At 36.1% G+C, this 20,479-nt stretch overlaps 1 protein-coding gene and 1 long non-coding RNA gene across 5 annotated transcripts in view; one reads left to right on the top strand and one right to left on the bottom strand.

The window, feature by feature from the left end:
- The window catches only part of LOC121376012 (calcium uptake protein 3, mitochondrial-like), a 117,938-nt gene that overhangs the window by 78,619 nt on the left and 18,840 nt on the right, over positions 1-20,479 (top strand). For 3 of the 4 annotated variants that reach the window (XM_041503771.1, XM_041503772.1, XM_041503770.1), the window contains exons 5-6: positions 6,894-6,976; positions 18,561-18,641. In XM_041503771.1, the coding sequence (XP_041359705.1) occupies positions 6,894-6,976; positions 18,561-18,641 (164 nt within the window). The remainder of the gene's footprint in view (positions 1-6,893; positions 6,977-18,560; positions 18,642-20,479) is intronic. The other variant, XM_041503773.1, reaches the window with a different exon arrangement.
- LOC121376013 lies at positions 13,979-18,554 on the bottom strand. Its single transcript, XR_005958384.1, has 2 exons — positions 17,387-18,554; positions 13,979-16,862 (listed from the first exon to the last, which is right to left on the bottom strand). It is a non-coding gene; the product is annotated as an uncharacterized LOC121376013 (long non-coding RNA).

Genomic DNA, 20,479 nt, shown 5'->3' with positions numbered 1-20,479 from the left:
GGGGGGGGGGGGGGGGTTGGGTGTTGGTGTTGTATTTCAAGTGGAACAGCTTCATACCTGTTGTCACATGGTCTTTGTTTATGATCGCAGGTATAACATTTGTTGAATGAACCTATTGTATCTGGTTGCTGTTTACCAGATTTAACTACAGGACCGGTTTTATTTTTATCTTACCATCAGTTACATCTAAGCTTTTGTAGTACTAGTAGTGCAAAAAATGGAATAAAAGATAAAACAAAAGGGAATTAATTTTTATTTAATTTCTTTACAAAATAAAAGCTTTGTGTTTCAAAGTGAATGATCACCAGCATAAACTTAATTTTAGACATGCTAATCTCCTGCCTAGGACAAAGGTAATGCATGACTACAAAAATGTATTTATACATATGTATACTATTATTTTATTATTTGAGGATTTTTTTTATTTATTAAATTAAGTGATTCTAATCAATATTTTGCTAATATATGTAAGGAATTATTCCAACTATTGAGTTCAGTCTATATAAAACAATTTGTGTTTTGAGCTTTACTACTCGACACATGCCATGACAAATTTCATGATCCTCTTTTCACTGAAGAAGAGGAGTGAGAAACAGCTTGCCCTTGCCCATAAAATGTTTATCTTATCCAGGCTGGCTGTTTTTTACTCACCTACATATTTGAAAACAAGGCCTGGAAATAATATTTGTTTAATAGGTGAGCAAAAGCTTTTTTGCCATTAAACATAAGTAGTTTATTTTTAATGCTGATTTTAGTTGGATTTTTTCTGCCAGCTACAAGAATTATATTACCCTGCCTACAAAGTTAGTTTCTGTTTCCTCCAAATGGTACAAATTACTAAGTTATTATGGCCATATAACAAGCTATATTTTATACATATGTAATAAATAAACGTTGTTCTGAATAATGTTGACTGGTTAAGAGTGCTTCCCTGCAGTAAACCTTTGTTATTTGGAAGGAAGAAATATTTTATTTAATGACACACTTAATTATGATTATATGATGTCGGACATAGAGTTAAGAACTACACAGATGAGAGATAAAACCTGCTGCCATCATGCAATATGAGCTACTTTTTCCAATTAACAACAAGAGATCATTTATATGCAGCATCCCACAGTCAGGCTTTTCACAAACCAGTTGTGGAGCGCTGTCTTGATTGATAAATAGCCCAATGGGCCGGCCCATTGACAGGGCTCAGTCCTAGATGAACTGTGCATCAGGTGAGGGCTTTACCACTGGGTTATCTCCCCATCCCTTCCTGGTTGTTTGTTAACATTTGCCCACAGTTCACACTAGACACTTCGTATCCAGCGACAACAAAGAGGTGTGAAATTGAATTTAATAAACCACTTGACTGGTTAAAGGGATTCTCGCGGGTTTCAATTAAGGCGAGAGGAAAATGTAAGGAAATGCTACATTGCATATTGGAACATGTCGATCCACACAATTAGATTGTAAATACAAGAAATGACATGTAAGTATAGACTTGTATATACCAATATATCCGATTTGTCTAGTATATCCCCACACTCCAGGCTCAGTATAGTACATTTGGGTACTTGATACATACATACTTTATTATATGGCTGTAAACATACCGCCCATAAAATTGTATAATGTTATACATGTACAATACACATTACAGACAGACAAATTCATTATTTACGTCTCACGTTCTGTACAGATTAAAATAAAAACAAGAGTTCAACAGTCATAATACAATAATACAGCAATAAAAGTACACAAGCCACTCCTATGGAGTTATGAGAGACTTTACATTGTATGGAAAATGGTTTAAAATATTCAATATAAAATATAATAATGATATCAGTATAATAAATGTATGTATAATACTCCACGATAGTAAACATGGATGTTGCAATTGCAGGCTTTGAATATTGTGGTATTGCATAACAAGTAGGAAATACTCTGCTTACCTTAAGCATATGCAGACTTCTGGTACTGTAATATATAACTGTCATTATTCACATTGTCGGAAATCGGATCGGAGGGTAATATATTCCAGGTGCTATATCGTCTCCTTCCAGAACAGTTACAGTTATACCTTGATACAAGTTTCTTGTCCCTGATATTGTATCATCCAAACATTAATTCACTAAACAATGATTGCCAAGAATGTCATCATGCAATTGAATTTCATTTCAGACAAATATTTTTAAAATTTTGGAATATAAATAGTAGGGTAATACCTTTATTAAAGTTGTAGTGATTTTAAAACATTTAATAGTTGAGTTGTATAACTCGAGTTTTGTTAACTTTTCTCAAACTGGCGAATTAATAAGATCTATAAATAGATCTGATGGAAAGACCAGTTGCATCAGTGCCAAGTTTAATCTTAGACAGTAAGTCACAGGTAAATAAGGTCAGGTATATCCTACAAGTGAAATTCATTGGGTCTTGTTCAGGGACATGAAGATAAGCGTTAAAAAAACCTTACTTTTGTAACACATTGTAAGAGTGGAGAAATAGGATAGGAGCAAAAGAATGTTCATTCATGAACGTAGGTGTATGCTGACACCACAGATATTGGGAACATGTCATGACTTGTAATGGAACAAGGATCTTCGTTGTTCTAAGTTCTCAATTTCTTCTCATTACCTAGACCGTAATACAATGTGCTTTGTGCATTTCACGTAGACAGTTACCCATTAACTATTTCATTAAAAATTGCAGACACATTTTCTTAATTCCAATTTTCACCATTTTGATTTATTCTCCATGCTAGTGATATATTGTCATCTCTGTCAAGTTAGTCACCTTATTCACAAAGTTTATTAGCATAATTAAATTAAGATTAATGAACCAATTTGATTTAATTTCATAGAAATTAGAGGAGCTAAATCAAAACAACTCGATATGATTTACAATTGGTGTTATATCTGATGATTATCAACTGACCGGTCTATATTTCAGTGTAATACTGCTCGTCCATTTGTGTAAAACACCTATATTAAGACAAAAAAATCAACAAGTTGGTACGACTGCATTATACTTTAAAATACAAGCTACATTCAGTGGGATGACTGTAACACATCATTTTGTATTGAAAATTTTCTGTTACTTATACTGACAACGATACATCAGTTAAATAGTGTTTTATTTCACTTTGAATGCCACAATTGTTTTTTTGTTTTTTAAGTAAGCACATTTAACCAAATTACTAAAAAAAAATTGTTTGTCTTAGTTTATATTAGAACAAGATTGATTTTACAGTTTCATTAATTGCATTATGATCCCAAGAACCACAGTACGATAACTCTTAAGACTAAAACCCAGTCATCTTAGCAGGATTCCTATTTGTAGCTGGTTTGGCTGATTATGCAAAATGTGTGTAAAGTGGTATATAGATACATATTAAAAAAAACCTAATAAAAACAACTACAAATGAATTTATTCCTGTTACCTGAAAATATTTACATCATTTATTCTTCATTGCTGTTGTCATTTACAATGCTCACAACAGTTTCCTGTGTTTGTATGACTGTTACATGCCCACCTACTGCATTCCAGCAGTTGTAAAACACATCACTTACACTTTGTTTCCACGAGTCATTCATTCATTGATAATCACATACGCATACCTCTCTTATATGCGGCATGGAAATGGCAAGCTTCATTAAGGAAGGAGGCCATAAAATGTGTCATTACTCAATGTTTATGGCATAGTTTGGGCTCTTGTATCTCCACAGCACACAGCACACCTAGATATGTGGGGCAGGACAGCAATGTTAGTTGCTGCTTTAATAGAAATTGATTTTTATGCTCTTGTTATATCATCTGGTTTCAGTGACATTCCTGTTCTGTTTAGGCTCTAACTAGCAGTGACTGCAAGGTCACTTCGAGGGAGTCATGTCAGACATGCTCCCGTCTCCAGTTCGTACATTCATTCATTTATACATTCATGCATCCATTCATTCATTCATTTATTTATACATTCCTTCACCCATTCATTCCTATCGGTATATTAAAGGCCATGTTGTCCTCTTGTCTGGCTAAGTGCATTTGAAAGATCCCTTGCTGCTTATGGAAAAATGCAGTAGGTTTTCTCTGAGACTCTATGACGGTCCAAGGCAGGCCATCAGTCTACAGGCTGGTAGGTACTGGGTTCGGATCCCAGTCGAGGCATGGGATTTTTAATCCAGATACCGACTCCAAACCCTGAGGTAGTGCTCCGCAAGGCTCAATGGGTAGGTGTAAACCACTTGCACTGACCAGTGATCCATAACTGGTTCAACAAAGGCCATGGTTTGTGCTATCCTGACTGTGGGAAGCACAAATAAAAGATCCCTTGCTGCCAATCGGAAGAGTAGCCCATGTAGTGGCGACAGCGGGTTTCCTCTCAAAATCTGTGTGGTCCTGAACCATATGTCTGACGCCATATAACCATAAATAAAATGTGTTGAGTGTGTCGTTAAATAAAACACTTCTTTCTTTCTTTCTATGACGGTCCAAATTACAAAATGTTTGATATCCAATTGCCGATGATTAATGAGTCATTGTGCTCTAGTGGTGTTGTTAAACAAAACAGTCTTTAACTTTGTTACCATCTCCTTTTCATACATTCATTTATTCATTCATTCATTCATTCATTATCAAAGGTCGGGTTGGGATGTAGCCCAGTGGTAAAGCACTCACTTGATGCACGATCAGTGTGGGATTGGTACTCATCAGTGGGCCCATTGGGTTATTTCTTGTGACAACCAGTGCACTATGACTGGTATATCAAAGGCCATGGTATGTGCTATCCTGTCTGTAGGATGGTGCATATAAAAGATCCCTTGCTATTAATACAAAAATGTCGCAGGTTTCCTCTCTATGACTGTCAAAATGACCATATGTTTGACATCCAATAGCCGATGATTAATAAATCAATGTGCTCTAGTGGTGTCATTAAACAAAACAAACTTTTATCAAAGGTGGTAATATGTGCTGTCCTCTCTGTGGGAAAGTGCATATAAAAGATCCCTTGCTGCTAATGGAAAAATATTGATATCGGTGGTGTAGCCACTGGACTTGTAGGTACTGGGTTTGCCTCCTGTACTGGCTCCCACCCAGAACGACTTTATCGACTCATTGGGTATCTGTAAGGCCACTACACCAACTTGCCTGTCACTAAACACTAACAACTGACCACTAACCATCTGTACAAGCAGACTGTTCACATTGCTGAACCTGATTCAATATAAGCACAAAAATAACTATAATTGAAAGAATGAAAATAGAAAAATGACTATACGCCATCCTGAGGATGTTGGTTTTTAGACTATCGAAACGTCGAGTATTTTAAATATTTTAATGTAATTTAAAATTTTAAGGTGGTTTCAGTGGAAACATATTTTTATATATACTTTTTTAGAATTACAAAATGTTTGACATCCAATAGCTGATGGGGGTGGGATTTAGTTCAGTCTGTTGAGTGTTGGCTTGAGGTGCTTACGTCGCAGGATCGAACCACCTCGGTGGATCCACTCAATTGATTAGGTTTTTTCTTTTTCCAACCAGTCCACCACAACTGGTCAAAGGCCATGGTATGTGCTTTCCTGTCTGTCAGAAAGTACATACAAAAGATCCCTTGCTGCATTAGGAAAAATATAGCAGGTTTCCTCTGATGACTACATGTCTGAATTAATTACCAAATGTTTAACATCCGGTAGCTGATGATTAAATAATCAATGTGCTCTAGTGGTGTTGTTAAACAAAACAAACTTTTCCAATAGCTGATGATAAATAAGTCGGTGTGCTGCAGGAAGTTGTTAAACAAAACAAAAAAACTTAAACTTTTCATTCATTTGTACGGTTTTGTCTGTGGGAAAGTGCATATAAAAGATCCATTGTTGCTTTATTGGAAGGAGTAGCCTATGTGGTGGCAGTGGGTTTTATTTCTTTATTTCTGTCGACCAAGTGTCAGAATAGCCATATAATAAAGACACCATCTTCTATTCAGTGGTTGTTGTGGCCTTGATGTAGCTAACTGCCAGTCTGATATTTATATTTAGACATCTTGAGCAGTTGGTGTCTGGTCTGCATCTTCAAGACTGATAGACTGTTCAATAGTCTATCGTAGACAAGTATTTACCATGACTAATTGTAGTGTGTTAGGTACGGGTACTTGCTTCGGTTATGGACTTTTACTTGCTTCGCTTATTGACTTTTACTTATTTCAGTTATGGACTTTTACTTGCTTCGTTTGTGGACTTGAATTTGCCTCACATTTACTTACCAGTGCTACTATAAGTTCTGACCTTGCCAAATGATCCAGGGATAAAACCTAGCAGTTGCCAAGTTGCCTGAGGCACTCTTTATTGAATAAGGGAAATAATTAATTTTACAAAGATAAACCTATAAGGTGACCATCAGATTTAGACTTGAATCCATAATAAATCAGTTTGTTGTTTTGTAACTATAAACAAGCTCCATGAATTTTTTTGTTTAATATTTTTTCCAGGGGAGCATAACCCAACTCCACCACCCCCCCCCCCCCCCCCCCCCCCCCCCCCCCCCCCCCCCCCCCAAAAAAAAAATAAAAAAAAATATTCACTCACCACAGTCTAAACATCCACTGACAGTTATTGGCTAATACACGTGTTGAAAGTTAGTTAAATATATTAATGGCCAGTAACAATTTTTTCGGCTAGCCACCAACATTTTTAAGTAAAATTTGAACCCTAATGATACAGCAGGTAATGCCATCTACATCTAGTCTCTCTGACCTCATCAACCAACCTCAAGACTGATACATGTAAAATGTGATTGTGTGAGAAGGTAGAATTTTGCTTATACCATCAGTTTCTTAATACTTATTTGTCTAATATTTGTATAGATTACACAGATTTCCAATATTTATTGCATGTATTATTTGTTATTTTTAGAACCTCAATCAGGATTCAGTATTGCCTTCAATATGTTCGACACAGACGGAAACCAGATAGTCGATAAGAAAGAGTTCCTCGTGGTAAGTAGGCTCTGCAGTGTTAAGTCTGTTTTGATGTTTGCCAGGCAGATCTGTTTCTTTATGATGGAACTTTTAACCTTGACACATGTAACACTAATATCAATGGCATAATATTATGGCAACACTAATTTACCTTCATATTGACTAAATATAACATCTAATCGTACTTATTAATAATGTTACATTTGACGGAGAGTATAGATTTTCAGTTTTATTTTAAATTTGGACGTAATTATTGTGATAAGATTTACATGTATCAGTTTATTTTGGTCAGAAGATAAGGTCAGGGTTACTAATAATGAAAATGGAAATTTGATCTCCATATTTATAGTATTGTGAGATAGTTTAGTTTTATTTTGTTGGGAAGATTAAATGTTACTATAACATTAATGATTTTATATCCACTAGTTTTTAGTCATATTTTCTAATTAGTATTGTTCGTCACTTTATATTTTACTGAAGCATTGTGCGAAAAGGGTGCATATTTTATATCCACTCGTTTTTAGTCATGTTTTCTAATTAGTATTGTTCGTCACTTTATATTTTTACTGAAGCATTGTTGTGGGAAAAGGGTGCATTATTATTGATAATATTAATTATATAGTTTTTTAACTGAATGTCTTATTTTATTTGATTATTTGACAAGTTAGCAAAGTTTTGATATTTTATTGCAAAATTTAGTATTGGAACCCAATATATTGTTAGAATTTTGAGTGCTAATGTTATTATATTATTACAAATACCCATCTTTAAATTTTTGCATCATCTTTATTCATTTTAGCCTTTTTTTTATGGGTTTTTTTTCTTTTTCTTACAATATTCCATTGTAATTTGTACAGAAAATAAATTAAACATTGACTATACAGCCATCGCATTTCATGTCAGCATTTAGCAATGCTGATGTAAAAGCTGAAGTAATGTTTATTGACATCAGCATTTTATTTTGCTGATGCAACTTCAGTAAAAACATCAGTGACATATTTTATAGACATCTACCTGTATGTAAGATGTTCAGCTATTTTTTCTTATTATAGTGTCTATTATATAAAACATGTTCATGTCGTGTTCATTAAAAGAAACTTAATATTATTCTTATTCTTTCTGCCAAAACAAATTTGAGGGTACGTTAAAAAACAGATCATAAGTGCCCCATCTATAGTCCGTCCCACAGGGATCACATTTTTTTCATACTATGTAATTTACTACAAGTTATTTATTTCTGAGCCGATTGATTTGTAAATTGCACACACAAATTGTATTTCTTTGTTATTTCCAAAACACTTTTACTTTTCTTCTTACGTCAAACTACACTGAAATTATTTACAAAAAACACATTTTAATAGAATAATGGGACAGACTATAGGTGGTTATGGGTTTTGAACCTTTTGAAATCGGACATTGCATTTCATGTACGATTACAATTTTTAAACAGCAGTTCTCTTAGTATCATCTATCTAAAAATTATTAAAATATATTCATTAATTTTCAAGATTTCAGGATATGTAATTTTACCTTCTGTAGCCTCAGGTAGAAGCCCTGATTGTGAAGAAATACTAGTATACTTGTACATACTTAAAATACAGATTCTGAGGAAAAGGTATTTTAGCTGAAGCAAACAACTTTTACCTCCTTATTTGTTTTTGCACAGGCAATTTTTTGCATGTCCTGAATTAGGTCTAAATAGTAAATCCATTGTAACCAAATAACTAAAATTAACATTTGATTAATGTAAAAGGAAGTTACAAAGTATGAAACATTCAAGGTCATATTAAACATCTGAGCTTAGTGTAAAGAATAAAAAAAATTGTTATCGTTGTAACCTTGACATTGAAAAAAGGGAGATAACTTAGCAAATAAGTGGTAGTGAGCTAACAGTCATTTTAAAGAGCATTAGCTCATAAAACGAGGCAATTAATCTGTCTACTGAGTTCAAAAATATTGATTACTAACAACTCTCTTACTTCTTAACTATAATCGTTCCAGTCAGTGCACCACGACTGGTATATCAAATGCTGTGATATGTACAACTCTGTCTGTGGGATGGTGCATATAAAAGATCCCTTGCTGATAATCGAAAAGAGTAGCCCATGAAGTGGCAACAACAGGTTTCCTCTCTCAATATCTGTGTGGTCCTTAACCATATGTCTGATGCCATATAACCATAAATAAAATATGTTGAGTGCATCGTTAAATAAAACATTTCTTTCTTTCTTAACTATAATGGGTTTATTAAAAAAAAGAAATTAAACCCTAACAGGTTCTTTCCCATTTAACACAAGAAGAATTTACCTTAACCAATATGGGTCATGATCTTATCAATACGGGTTTTATCATGCAAGATTACATCACAGAGCAATTCTTAGAGATCAAATTGTGGAATGGAGCTTTGAACTAGTTTAATTTCATGTTTATATCCAATTTAGATTCAGCTATCTGGGCTGTCCAGGACAGAAGGGTTAATGCTTACAGTGGTTGGCGTATAGTCACAAGTTGGTGTAATGGCCTTAGACATTTTATCGAGTCTCGGTAGTGTTGTAAGTACAGGGTTCGCAGCCCGGTACCGGCTGCCACCCAGAATGCATTTTAAAGAATCAGTGGGTAGGTGTAAGACCATTACACCTTCATGTCTCTCACTAACAACTAATAACTAACCCACTGTCCTGAACAGACAACCCAGATAGCTGAGGTATGTTCCCAGGACAGTGTGCTTGAACCTTAATTGGATATAAGCACGGAAATAAGTTGAAATGAAATGAAATGAGCCATTAAAACCAACTATGGATGGGACCATGTACCAGGATACAAACAGCCTTAGGTACAATGGTTTTACCCTACAATATCAAGGTTGGTATTTAGTTCACATTTCAGTTTTGAAATTCCGATTTTTTGTTACCATTAAAGTTTTGTGTTGTAAATTACTTTTTCTTTGCTAATTAATAGTTACAAATTATTGTTTTCTTTTAAAAGTTATTGTTTCCTTTTACAATTTTTTTTTTCTTTTTTTTTTCTGTTGCGTGTTAATGAGGTTTTCAGGTATAAATTGTTATCTTCAGGTAAAAGGTAGGAATTGTAAATTATGGGTTTCTGTTACATGTTATTGTTTAATGTTATTGTTATCTCTCTTTTTTTCTCCTAAATTAAGATTTTAGTTGAAAGGTTTACCATTTGTCTTGTAATATGAATTGCAGTTTACTTTAACAATTTGACAGACTCTTATCACTCAGCAGTAGTGGGTGTAAGAATAAAGAATAACTAAATTAACGTATAATACATGTAATACTGTAAAGTGCACTTATAACGAACATGCTTAGAACGCATTACTGCTTAGAACGCATTACTGCTTAGAACGCATTACTGCATAGAACGAACTAATCGTAATATCCCGTTTTATCTTCCTATACTTAATAACCAACTTATGCAAACGTGTACAACAAACTACTGCTATAACGAACTAACTATCATGGTCCATTCCGTTTTGTTATAAGAGTACTTTACTGTATATATAATATGACACTGGTGTGTCAGTCATTCTAGTAACAGAACTTAAAATAAAAGTTTAATCTAGTAATATATACAAAATATGTATGTGATGAATTTATTATGGTTATGGAACCTGTAAGTGTCTCATTCCACCAATGACCGTAAAATCTTGTGTTACACACACACACACACACACACACACACACACACACACACATTGAATATTAATACTGTCTTTGGTTTTCAGTGTGATTTTTTTTGTTCCCCTCCAAAGTACCGGTATTTTGTTTTGTTGTTGTTTTTTCTAAAATCAGTCATGTGCGGCCCATTACTAAATGACATCCGGCAGTGCACAATGCCACCGGGGGATCAACTTAATCTGAATGTAATCAGAATCTGCCTGTGTTTTTTTAACGACTGCACACCCCCTGCAGTTGAACCTTTCAGTACCTGTTTTGATTAATTAAAAGTGTCACACTAACTGTACATTTGACAATAAATATTGGCCCCAAATTATACCTGCTGAAATTGGTGTCATTGCGGCTTGAACTGGTCCAGTTGTTCAGGCAGTGATTGTGCACTTCTCTTCAAAAGGAAGTCGCACTTGTTTTGTCATGTCTTGGATACTTTAGCACTTTAAAATGGTGCTTGTTGGTTTTTTATTGTCATTCACTGTGGACTGTGAATACTGATGAATATAACGCTGGAATTGTTTTGTCTTTCTCGAGTTATAATGCCTTGTGTTGAGGTAGCTTCATTGTGTTAGCAATAATAGCATGGTACTCATTATTCAGTCATAATGTGAGATCATTTTTTGTATCTTTCAATTAAATATTCAATTTGTAGCATATGCTGGCTTTTTTTAATGGTTTTTTAAACGGTTCGGGTTTAGTGTTACAGGGAGATAGTATATTTGAGGACATAGTTTACAGTTATGTGTCAACATGCAGGTGACTGCTTGTCTATTATTCTCCCGATATTCCATCTTTGTCCATCATATTTGTTTCTGGCTTACAACGTAGTTGTAAAGTTTTATCTGGCTCAAACACCTACGTGCATGTATTGTAAGGTATTGTTTATCCTGGTCATGTTCAAATGGGTTTTTTTGTAATTGTTATGTGTAAGTGGGCAGGACGTAGCCTAGAGGTGAAGTGTTTGCCTTGTGTGCAGTCAGTCTGGGATCGATTCCAGTCAGTGGGCCCATTGGGCTATTTCCCGTTCCAGCCAGTGCTCTAAGACTGGTATATATCAAAGGTATTCTTCTTGTGGAATGGTGCATATAAAAGATTTCTAGCTACTAATTGCAAGATGTAGCAGGTTTCCTCTCTAAGACTGTGTCAAAATTACCAAATGTTTGACATCCAATGAATCAGTGTGCACTAGTGGTGTCGTTAAATAAAAACATTAACTGTAACTCTTTTTTTTTTTTTTCTAATTCTATCAATTGGTGTTATTGTGGATATTGGTATTGCCATCAGATATGACGGTGCATACCACAACCTTGGATATACCAATTATTTTGTTAATATACTTTGCATGGTACATTATATAAAGAAGCTGTGTGGAGTTGGAGTAAAACATTGATAGACCATATCCAGTGAAAGTTGAAGTACACTAAAGAGGAGTAATTTAGTGCACTTGTTATATGGAATGGCTTAATCAAGTAGTTCTAAGTAGTATCTCAGTGACGCAATTGTTTGTGGTGGTTGAAGCAAGTGATACTGTGCCATAGCTCATTACATTTACTCAGCGAGGTTTTATGGAGTGCTTCATTGAGGTACAACAAGGTAGCCTAGTGAAATGCATGTAATTCACGGAGGTAGCTCAGTGACGTACTTCAAAAGAAAAGTTTGAAGTTTGTGTTATGTAACAACATCACTAGAACGCATTAATAAAATTAATTATTGGCTATTGGATGTCAGATATTTGGTCATTTCCATACATAGTCTTCAGAAAAAACCCCACTAGTTTTCCATTTAGAGCAGAAAGGGATCTTTTATATGCAATTTCTCACAAAGAAGACAGCATATTCATGATCTTAGTACAGTTCATGAGGCACTGATTGGGATGGAGGTGGTGTCGGGGTGGGGGGTGGGTGGGTGGAGGCAAGCATGTTTTCTCTCTATATATCTGTGTGTTAGCCATATGTCTGATGCCATATAACCATAAATAAAATGTGCTGAGTGTGTCGTTAAATAAAACAAATCCTTCCTTCCTTCCTACCTACTGAGCAAGATCTGGCCCTCTGAAGTACTACAAGGTAGCTTAATGAAATGTATATAGTGGCACTGGCTCAACAGTCTTCTTGGTTAGTATTGCTGAGAATTGTGGCTCCAAAAAAATGTCTCTATAGCATACATGTAGCTACATTGTTAACTACCATAATTATATAGAGTATCTCTGTGAAGTTGTTGGGGTAGTCTAGTCACAGATATATATATAATCACTCTATAAAAAGTGGTACTTTTTTCTTTTTTTCTTTTTCTTCTGTTTTCATCTTCTCTTTTTGCTCACATAGTCAATGCTTTGAACTTGGTAGGTGGCATTAACATTTGTGGATGCTCTATTGTGTTGGTTTTTCTCTGTTACTGGCGATCTGTATCGGCTGAAAATGTGAAATTAGTGAGGATTTCCAACAGTTCCCTGGTGTTGATGATGTCTTATCAGCGTTCAGTGGGCCACCTCCGTGTCCGCTGGGGACTCACCTGGTAACCCGATAGGTTTGAAATGCATAAAACACAATCTGCGCTTGATAGCATCTCCCCGGGTGTATGAGGAAGAGCATGGACCATTTAGTGTGTCGGGTCTTTCTCAGCAAATCCCCTCTGCCGGGTCACCGGGAACACTACACTTAAGATAAGCCTGTCAAGTATTTATATTCTGTCATCGATATTTTGCCCAAAACTCACCAATGCCCAGGCTGATCACCGGCTTTGTAATTGGCCAATCTTTATTGCTATCTGTTACCGGCCTGGAATGTCGTGTATGTATAAAAATGGATTTGCACTGTGTACAACTGGAGTTGTTGCAAGTTGCTTCTTTTTCTATTTTTTTTCTATTTTTTTTCGTCTTTTTTTTCTTTTTTTTTCTTTTTTAAAGGACTTTTTACCTCTAATAGAGTGTAAAGGAGATCAGTATCTTTGAGTAACCTTGACACCGTGTGCTTATAAACAAGACAGTTCATGAGACCAGTTTTGGTGTATACTGTGAGATATTTTTGCACCGATCACCTTATGTTGTGGGCAGAAGTCTCTAGTGAAGTCATACGGTTTAGCCCATGACAGGCATGCTTGATCGGTGTCAGATATTCAATAGCCCATCAGGTTCACCCACTAGCCCAAATTCCTGATTAAAAAAACCCCATTAAAACATGGATGTTAAAAAAGTAATTTTGTAGACTAATATTTTATTTTATGTACTTTATTGATTTTAATTATTATTTTACTTATTTTATTTAAATTATTAAAATATATTTTATTTTAATTTATTTAATTTTTTTTTTTTGGTGGTGGGGGGGGGGGGATATTTGCATGTGATATTTTTTTTTAAATGAAAATAATTTACCTGGTATGCTGATATTTCAAACAATATACTTTGTAGGTTAATAAAATTAGCCTATGTTGTGACACCTTAAATTAATAGACTGGTTCCATTACACGTACATTGTATTACTTGCACATATAATAAAGAATATTTAGGGTGCCAGTTAAGTGGAGGCACTTTGCACATAACATGGTTGCTTAGGTGGAAAATGTTTTCATTTAGTGTTTAGTGTTTAATAAAATTACACTGGTGGGAAGATTAATTTTAGAAATGGTGAAGAGTGGTGAAGCTCTGAGAGTTTGGTTTTCATTTTCTTAAGCACTAGCTAGTCCATAGGCTGTATAGTAGGTTAGTGCCTGCCACCAGCTCGACTTGGAAAAGCACTATCCTCTGGGCTTGAGCTAGCATATTTGTCAAACTGTTTATTGCAAGTTTAAAAGTAAATAATTTGTACTTTTGCGAAGCATTTAGATTTTCACGGAATAACCTCAATAACAAATGGTGCACAGTAGTGGATTATCGCATGGTCTTGTGTCGCACTATTCCTGTTTAGTAAACTGTTAATTGTGAACAGGTCCATGATATCCTTTATTTATTTTACAAACACTGACAGTAGAAAAGAAAAAACGTTTTTGAAAATTTTAGATTTCTCAAGAGATTTATTGTTTTTGTGGAGACTGGCGGAAAGGTCCATCTCACACATAAAGCCATGTGACATTTAACATGTTAATCTCACATACAAGTCATGTGTCATCTAACATGTTCATCTCACACAGTCATGTGACATCTAACTTGTTCATCTCACACATAAAGTCATGTGCCATCTAACATGTTCATCTCACACAAAGTGATGTGCCATCTAACATGTTCATCTCACACATAGTCATGTGACATCTAACATGTTCATCTCACACATAGTCATGTGACATCTAACATGTTCATCTCACACAGTCATGTGACATCTAACATGTTCATCTCACACATAAAGTCATGTGACATCTAACTTGTTCATCTCACACATAAAGTCATGTGCCATCTAACATGTTCATCTCACACAAAGTGATGTGCCATCTAACATGTTCATCTCACACATAGTCATGTGACATCTAATATGTTCATCTCACACAGTCATGTGATATCTAACATGTTCATCTCACACATAAAGCCATGAGACATATAACGTGTTCATCTCACACAGTCATGTGACATCTAACATGTTCATCTCACACAGTCATGTGACATCTAACATGTTCATCTCACACATAAAGCCATGAGACATAACGTGTTCATCTCACACATAATACATGTCCATCTTAGACATAACTTTAACCATTTCTGCAGATTACAGGGGTTTTTTTTACACAAATTAAAGGTGGAGGTTAAACTAATAACATTTTAACACAAAGGCTGTGCTATACTGTGAAATCACTTTTGTTTGTGGTCGTCTAAATCTTTGTGTATTTCATGGACTAGTGTCATCAACAAATTTAAGAACACAACCAACATATAATACATGGACACCTTTTCAATCCAATAATTTAAGTACCCAACAAAATGTGTTGTTTTAAAGGGGTTTAAAAAAAAATTAAAACTGAAAATTTAAGCCCGCAAAAATAAAGGATTTCACGGTAGTGTATGGACATGATGGTTCACTGCATGTAAGGGTTGGGTTTTAGGTGGGCTGGGTGGATGGTTTTAGAATTGCATGCTTTACGTCACATCCTGTAAGTTTGGTTTCATCCTGTTGCTCTTACATTGATGCACAGCCATTTGCAGTTTGGCTCTTAAGATTTTGTTTGCTTTTTTTTCATGTAATGTTTGTTTTGCCAACATGTTTTATTTCTATTCATGTTTGAATGTGTCCCCAGACAAAAACCAACCAACATCAAATAACCTGTATCCATTTTTGGCATGGACCATCAGGCATACTTCAGCCCATACTGCAGTAAGAATCAAAGCAAACAAATCTCAGCCTGGCTGCAGTATGAATTGGACAACCTCAGCAAGGCTGCAATATGAATCTTACAACCTCAGCCAGGCTGAAGTATAAATTGGACAACCTCAGCCTGGCTACAGGTTGAATCAGACAACCTTAGTTAGACTGGTTTATGAATCAGTCAGCCCCAGGCAGGCTGCAGTATGAATTGGACAACCTCAGTCAGGCTGCAGTATGAATCGGACAACCTCAGTCAGGCTGCAGTATGAATTAGACAATCTTGACCAGGCTGCAGTATGAATCGGACAACCTCAGTCAGGCTGCAGTATGAATCGGACAAACTCAGTCAGGCTGCAGTATGAATTAGACAATCTTGAATAGGCTGCAGTATGAATTGGACAATCTTGACCAGGCTGCAGTATGAATCGGACAACCTTAGTCAGGCTGCAGTATGAATCGGACAACCTTAGTCAGGCTACAGTTTGAATCAGACAACCTCAGTCAGGCTGCAGTATGAATTGGACAACCTTAGTCAGGCTGCAGTATGAATCGGATAACCTCCGTCAGGCTGCAGTATGAATTAGACAATCTTTAATAGGCTGCAGTATGAATCAGACAACCTTGGCCAGGTTAAAGTATGAATCAAACAACCTCGGCCTGGCAACAGTATGACTCGGACAACCTCAGATAGGCTGCGGTATGAATCAGACAACCTCAGGTAGGCTGCAGTATGAATCAGACAACCTCAGGTAGGCTGCAGTATGAATCGGGCAACCTCGGCCTGGCAACAGTATGAATCGGACAACCTCAGGTAGGCTGCAGTATGAATCAAACAACCTCGGCCTGGCAACAGTATGAATCAGACCTCAGTCAGGTTGCAGTATGAATCGGACAACCTCAGTCAGGCTGCAGTATGAATCGGACAACCTCAGTCAGGCTGCAGTATGAATCGGACAACCTCAGTCAGGCTGCAGTATGAATTAGACAATCTTGAATAGGCTGCAGTATGAATTGGACAATCTTGACCAGGCTGCAGTATGAATTGGACAACCTTAGTCAGGCTGCAGTATGAATTGGACAACCTTAGTCAGGCTGCAGTATGAATCGGATAACCTCCGTCAGGCTGCAGTATGAATTAGACAATCTTTAATAGGCTGCAGTATGAATCAGACAACCTTGGCCAGGTTAAAGTATGAATCAAACAACCTCGGCCTGGCAACAGTATGACTCGGACAACCTCAGATAGGCTGCAGTATGAATCAGACAACCTCAGGTAGGCTGCAGTATGAATCGGGCAACCTCAGGTAGGCTGCAGTATGAATCGGGCAACCTCGGCCTGGCAACAGTATGAATCGGACAACCTCAGGTAGGCTGCAGTATGAATCAAACAACCTCGGCCTGGCAACAGTATGAATCAGACCTCAGTCAGGTTGCAGTATGAATTGGACAACCTCAGTCAGGCTGCAGTATGAATTAGACAATCTTGAATAGGCTGCAGTATGAATCGGACAACCTTAGTCAGACTGCAGTATGAATCTGACAACCTCAGTCAGGCTGCAGTATGAATCGGACAATCTTAGTCAGGCTGCAGTATGAATCGGACAACCTCCGTCAGGCTGCAGTATGAATTGGACAATCTTGAATAGGGTTCAGTATGAATCAGACATCCGTGGCCAGGTTGAAGTATGAATCAAACAACCTCGGCCTGGCAACAGTATGAATCGGACAACCTCAGATAGGCTGTGGTATGAATCAGACAACCTCAGGTAGGCTGCAGTATGAATCGGACAACCTCGGCCTGGCAACAGTATGAATTAGACAACCTCAGGTAGGCTGCAGTATGAATCAAACAACCTCAGCCTGGCAACAGTATGAATTGGACAACCTCAGGTAGGCTGCAGTATGAATTGGACAACCTCAGGTAGGCTGCAGTATGAATCAGACAACCTTGGCCAGGCTGCAGTATGAATTGGACAACCTCGGTCAGGCTGAAATATGAATCTGACACCTTTGGCCAAGTTGCAATATGAATTGGACCATCTCATTCAGGCTGAAGTATGAATTGGATAACCTTGGCCAGGCTGTAGTATGAATGAGACGACCTCAGTTAGGCTGCAATATGAATCGGAGAACTTCAGTCATGATGCCGTATGAATCGGACAACCTCAGCCAGGCTGCACTACAAATCAGAATCCCTAATAGGCTGCAAACTGAATCATGCAACAAATATTAGCCAACCTACAGTATACACCATGGCTTGACTGTGTCCACTGTATAAACTGTTAAACAAACCTCAGCCAAGCTATGATGTAAACCATTAAACCCCATCCTGGCTGTGATACTAATCTTAAATTCAGCCAGTTACCGTAAAAGTGCCAGCCATCAGGCCTTCATCAGATGTACAGATTTGCTACAACTTGTACAAGTCATAAAAATTATAAATATTGTGATGGAAGCATGCATGGACATTTTGAAGATAGGTTCACGTTTAAATAGCAGAAATTCAATATAGTCTTGGATGGGTTTTATGGTTAAATAATATGGTCCAGCAGTTCTGTTACTGGGATGTTTTCGGTGGTTGAATCTTGATCAAGTTAACTTGTGATTCTCTCTGTTTAATTTCAGTTGTCAAGTTTCTTCATTCTACCCCGTAAGGAACGAAAGTTTGTACCACGCACCAGAGAAAAGTTAACGAAACTATTAAATGTATGTGGGTGTTGCCCCTTGACTGCAGTGCCCTCCCTTACTCACCCCCATTGACCTGTTAAAAGCATTAACAGTAGACTTCAAGTCAGCGTGTCGTGGTGATCAGTAGAATGATTTCGTATAATTGGAAAAATGTTAATGCTAGTAATTACGTCATTTAATTTTTTTTTTAATTGTATTGTCTGACAAAATAATACTGTAAATTTGACATAAAATATAAAACCGTTAAGAAATATCTTTTACTTTTTCTTCTCAATTTATATATTTATGGAAAAAAAAATTTTTTTTTAATTTAAAAGTAATACTGTTTAGTAATAAGCACAGTCAAAGTTTGTTATCTCGATGTTGACCAAACCAGTAAGGTCAAGATACTGGTGATTCAAGATAAATGTAATACAGTTGAATCCCGTTGACTCGAACCCTGTCGGTGCTCGAGAAAGTGTTCGACACATCGAGTAGTTCAGCCTAACCATTCGGTCAACATCGTGTAAGTGTATCTCGGGACTTTGTTATCGGTTTGAGCATTGCGGTGTATTCGACCCTTCCGAGTTCGACCCATCGAGATTCTACTGTAGTTGGTCTAAATTGTACCATGGGACTATTTCTTGATTTCAATATCCTGGGCTAACAGCATACATTGTAACAGAGATCGAGCTAACAACATTTGACTGTATATTAAAGCGAAATGAAAAGAGCTATTGCTAGTATCCGATGCGTGGCCTGAATGCATGCGCATGTATCTCTGCATGTTTTAACCACTTTGAAACACTGGTTCTGGGTGTGGTTTTCTGCAGCTTGTGCTAATTCACTTATTGCCTAACCCAGGGAGACATCAACACACCAGTAGTTCAGATACTTTTCTTTCAGTGCCAGTTCAATGTCCAGATTACAGAAAGTTTCCTTCCATGTTCACAACCATAATAAGATTGTATGTTTTGTGGTAGTCTGTTATATGAATACTTCTTGCTTCTTTATTATGGTTTTTTTTTTTTTTATTAATTTTTTTTTTTATTATTATTTTTTTATTATTATAATTTTATTTATTTATTATTTTTTGTGTATATTTTTAAAATTTAAATTAAGTTACAGGTATATTAATATTGAAAACACCCCCAGATATTGGGGTGTTTTAAACGAATAGTGTTGTTTTTTCTTTTCTTTTTAAATTCTAATATGTTGAACAATATTAATGTTGTTAGGCCTATATTAAGATAAAAACATCAGCTGTTATATTTCCCTTGGATTATGATCTGTAATTAGCATATAATTTGTCATGTGTCCATTGCTCTTAGTATACAGATAGTCTTGGTGTAACCAACCTATAGGATGCTAACTTCAATGGCTTGACAACCTATACGAGACTAGATACAGGTTGTCTTGACATAACCTGTAGGAGACTTGATTCAGAATGTTTTGTGTATAACCTATAGGAGACTATAAAGAAGATGTCTTGACATAACTTATAGGAAACAAGATCCAGAATGTTTTATGTATAATGTTAACCTATAGGAGACTAGATACAGAATGTTTTATGTGTAACCCATAGAAGACTAAATAATGTCTCAAATGTATAATGTTTAAGAGACTAAATACAGACTGTTTAAGTAGGAGACTAGATACAGAATGTTTAATGTATAACTTATAGGAGACTAGATACAGAATGTTTAATGTATAACCTATAGGAGACTACCGTATATCTTCGCCTGTAAGTCGATCTCGGCTATAAGTCGAGTCCCTAATTTCAAGCCCTGAAAACGTATTTTTTTATTGACCCGTTTATAAGTCGACCCATGAAAAACAACTTATAAATATTGAAATATTTCTTATTTTTAGCACAT

The sequence above is a fragment of the Gigantopelta aegis genome, chromosome 6 (assembly GCF_016097555.1).
Source record: "Gigantopelta aegis isolate Gae_Host chromosome 6, Gae_host_genome, whole genome shotgun sequence".
Lineage (NCBI taxonomy): Eukaryota > Metazoa > Mollusca > Gastropoda > Neomphalida > Peltospiridae > Gigantopelta > Gigantopelta aegis.
The sequence above is the reverse complement of the archived record's forward strand: the minus strand, read 5'-3'. Positions and strand labels throughout refer to the sequence as shown.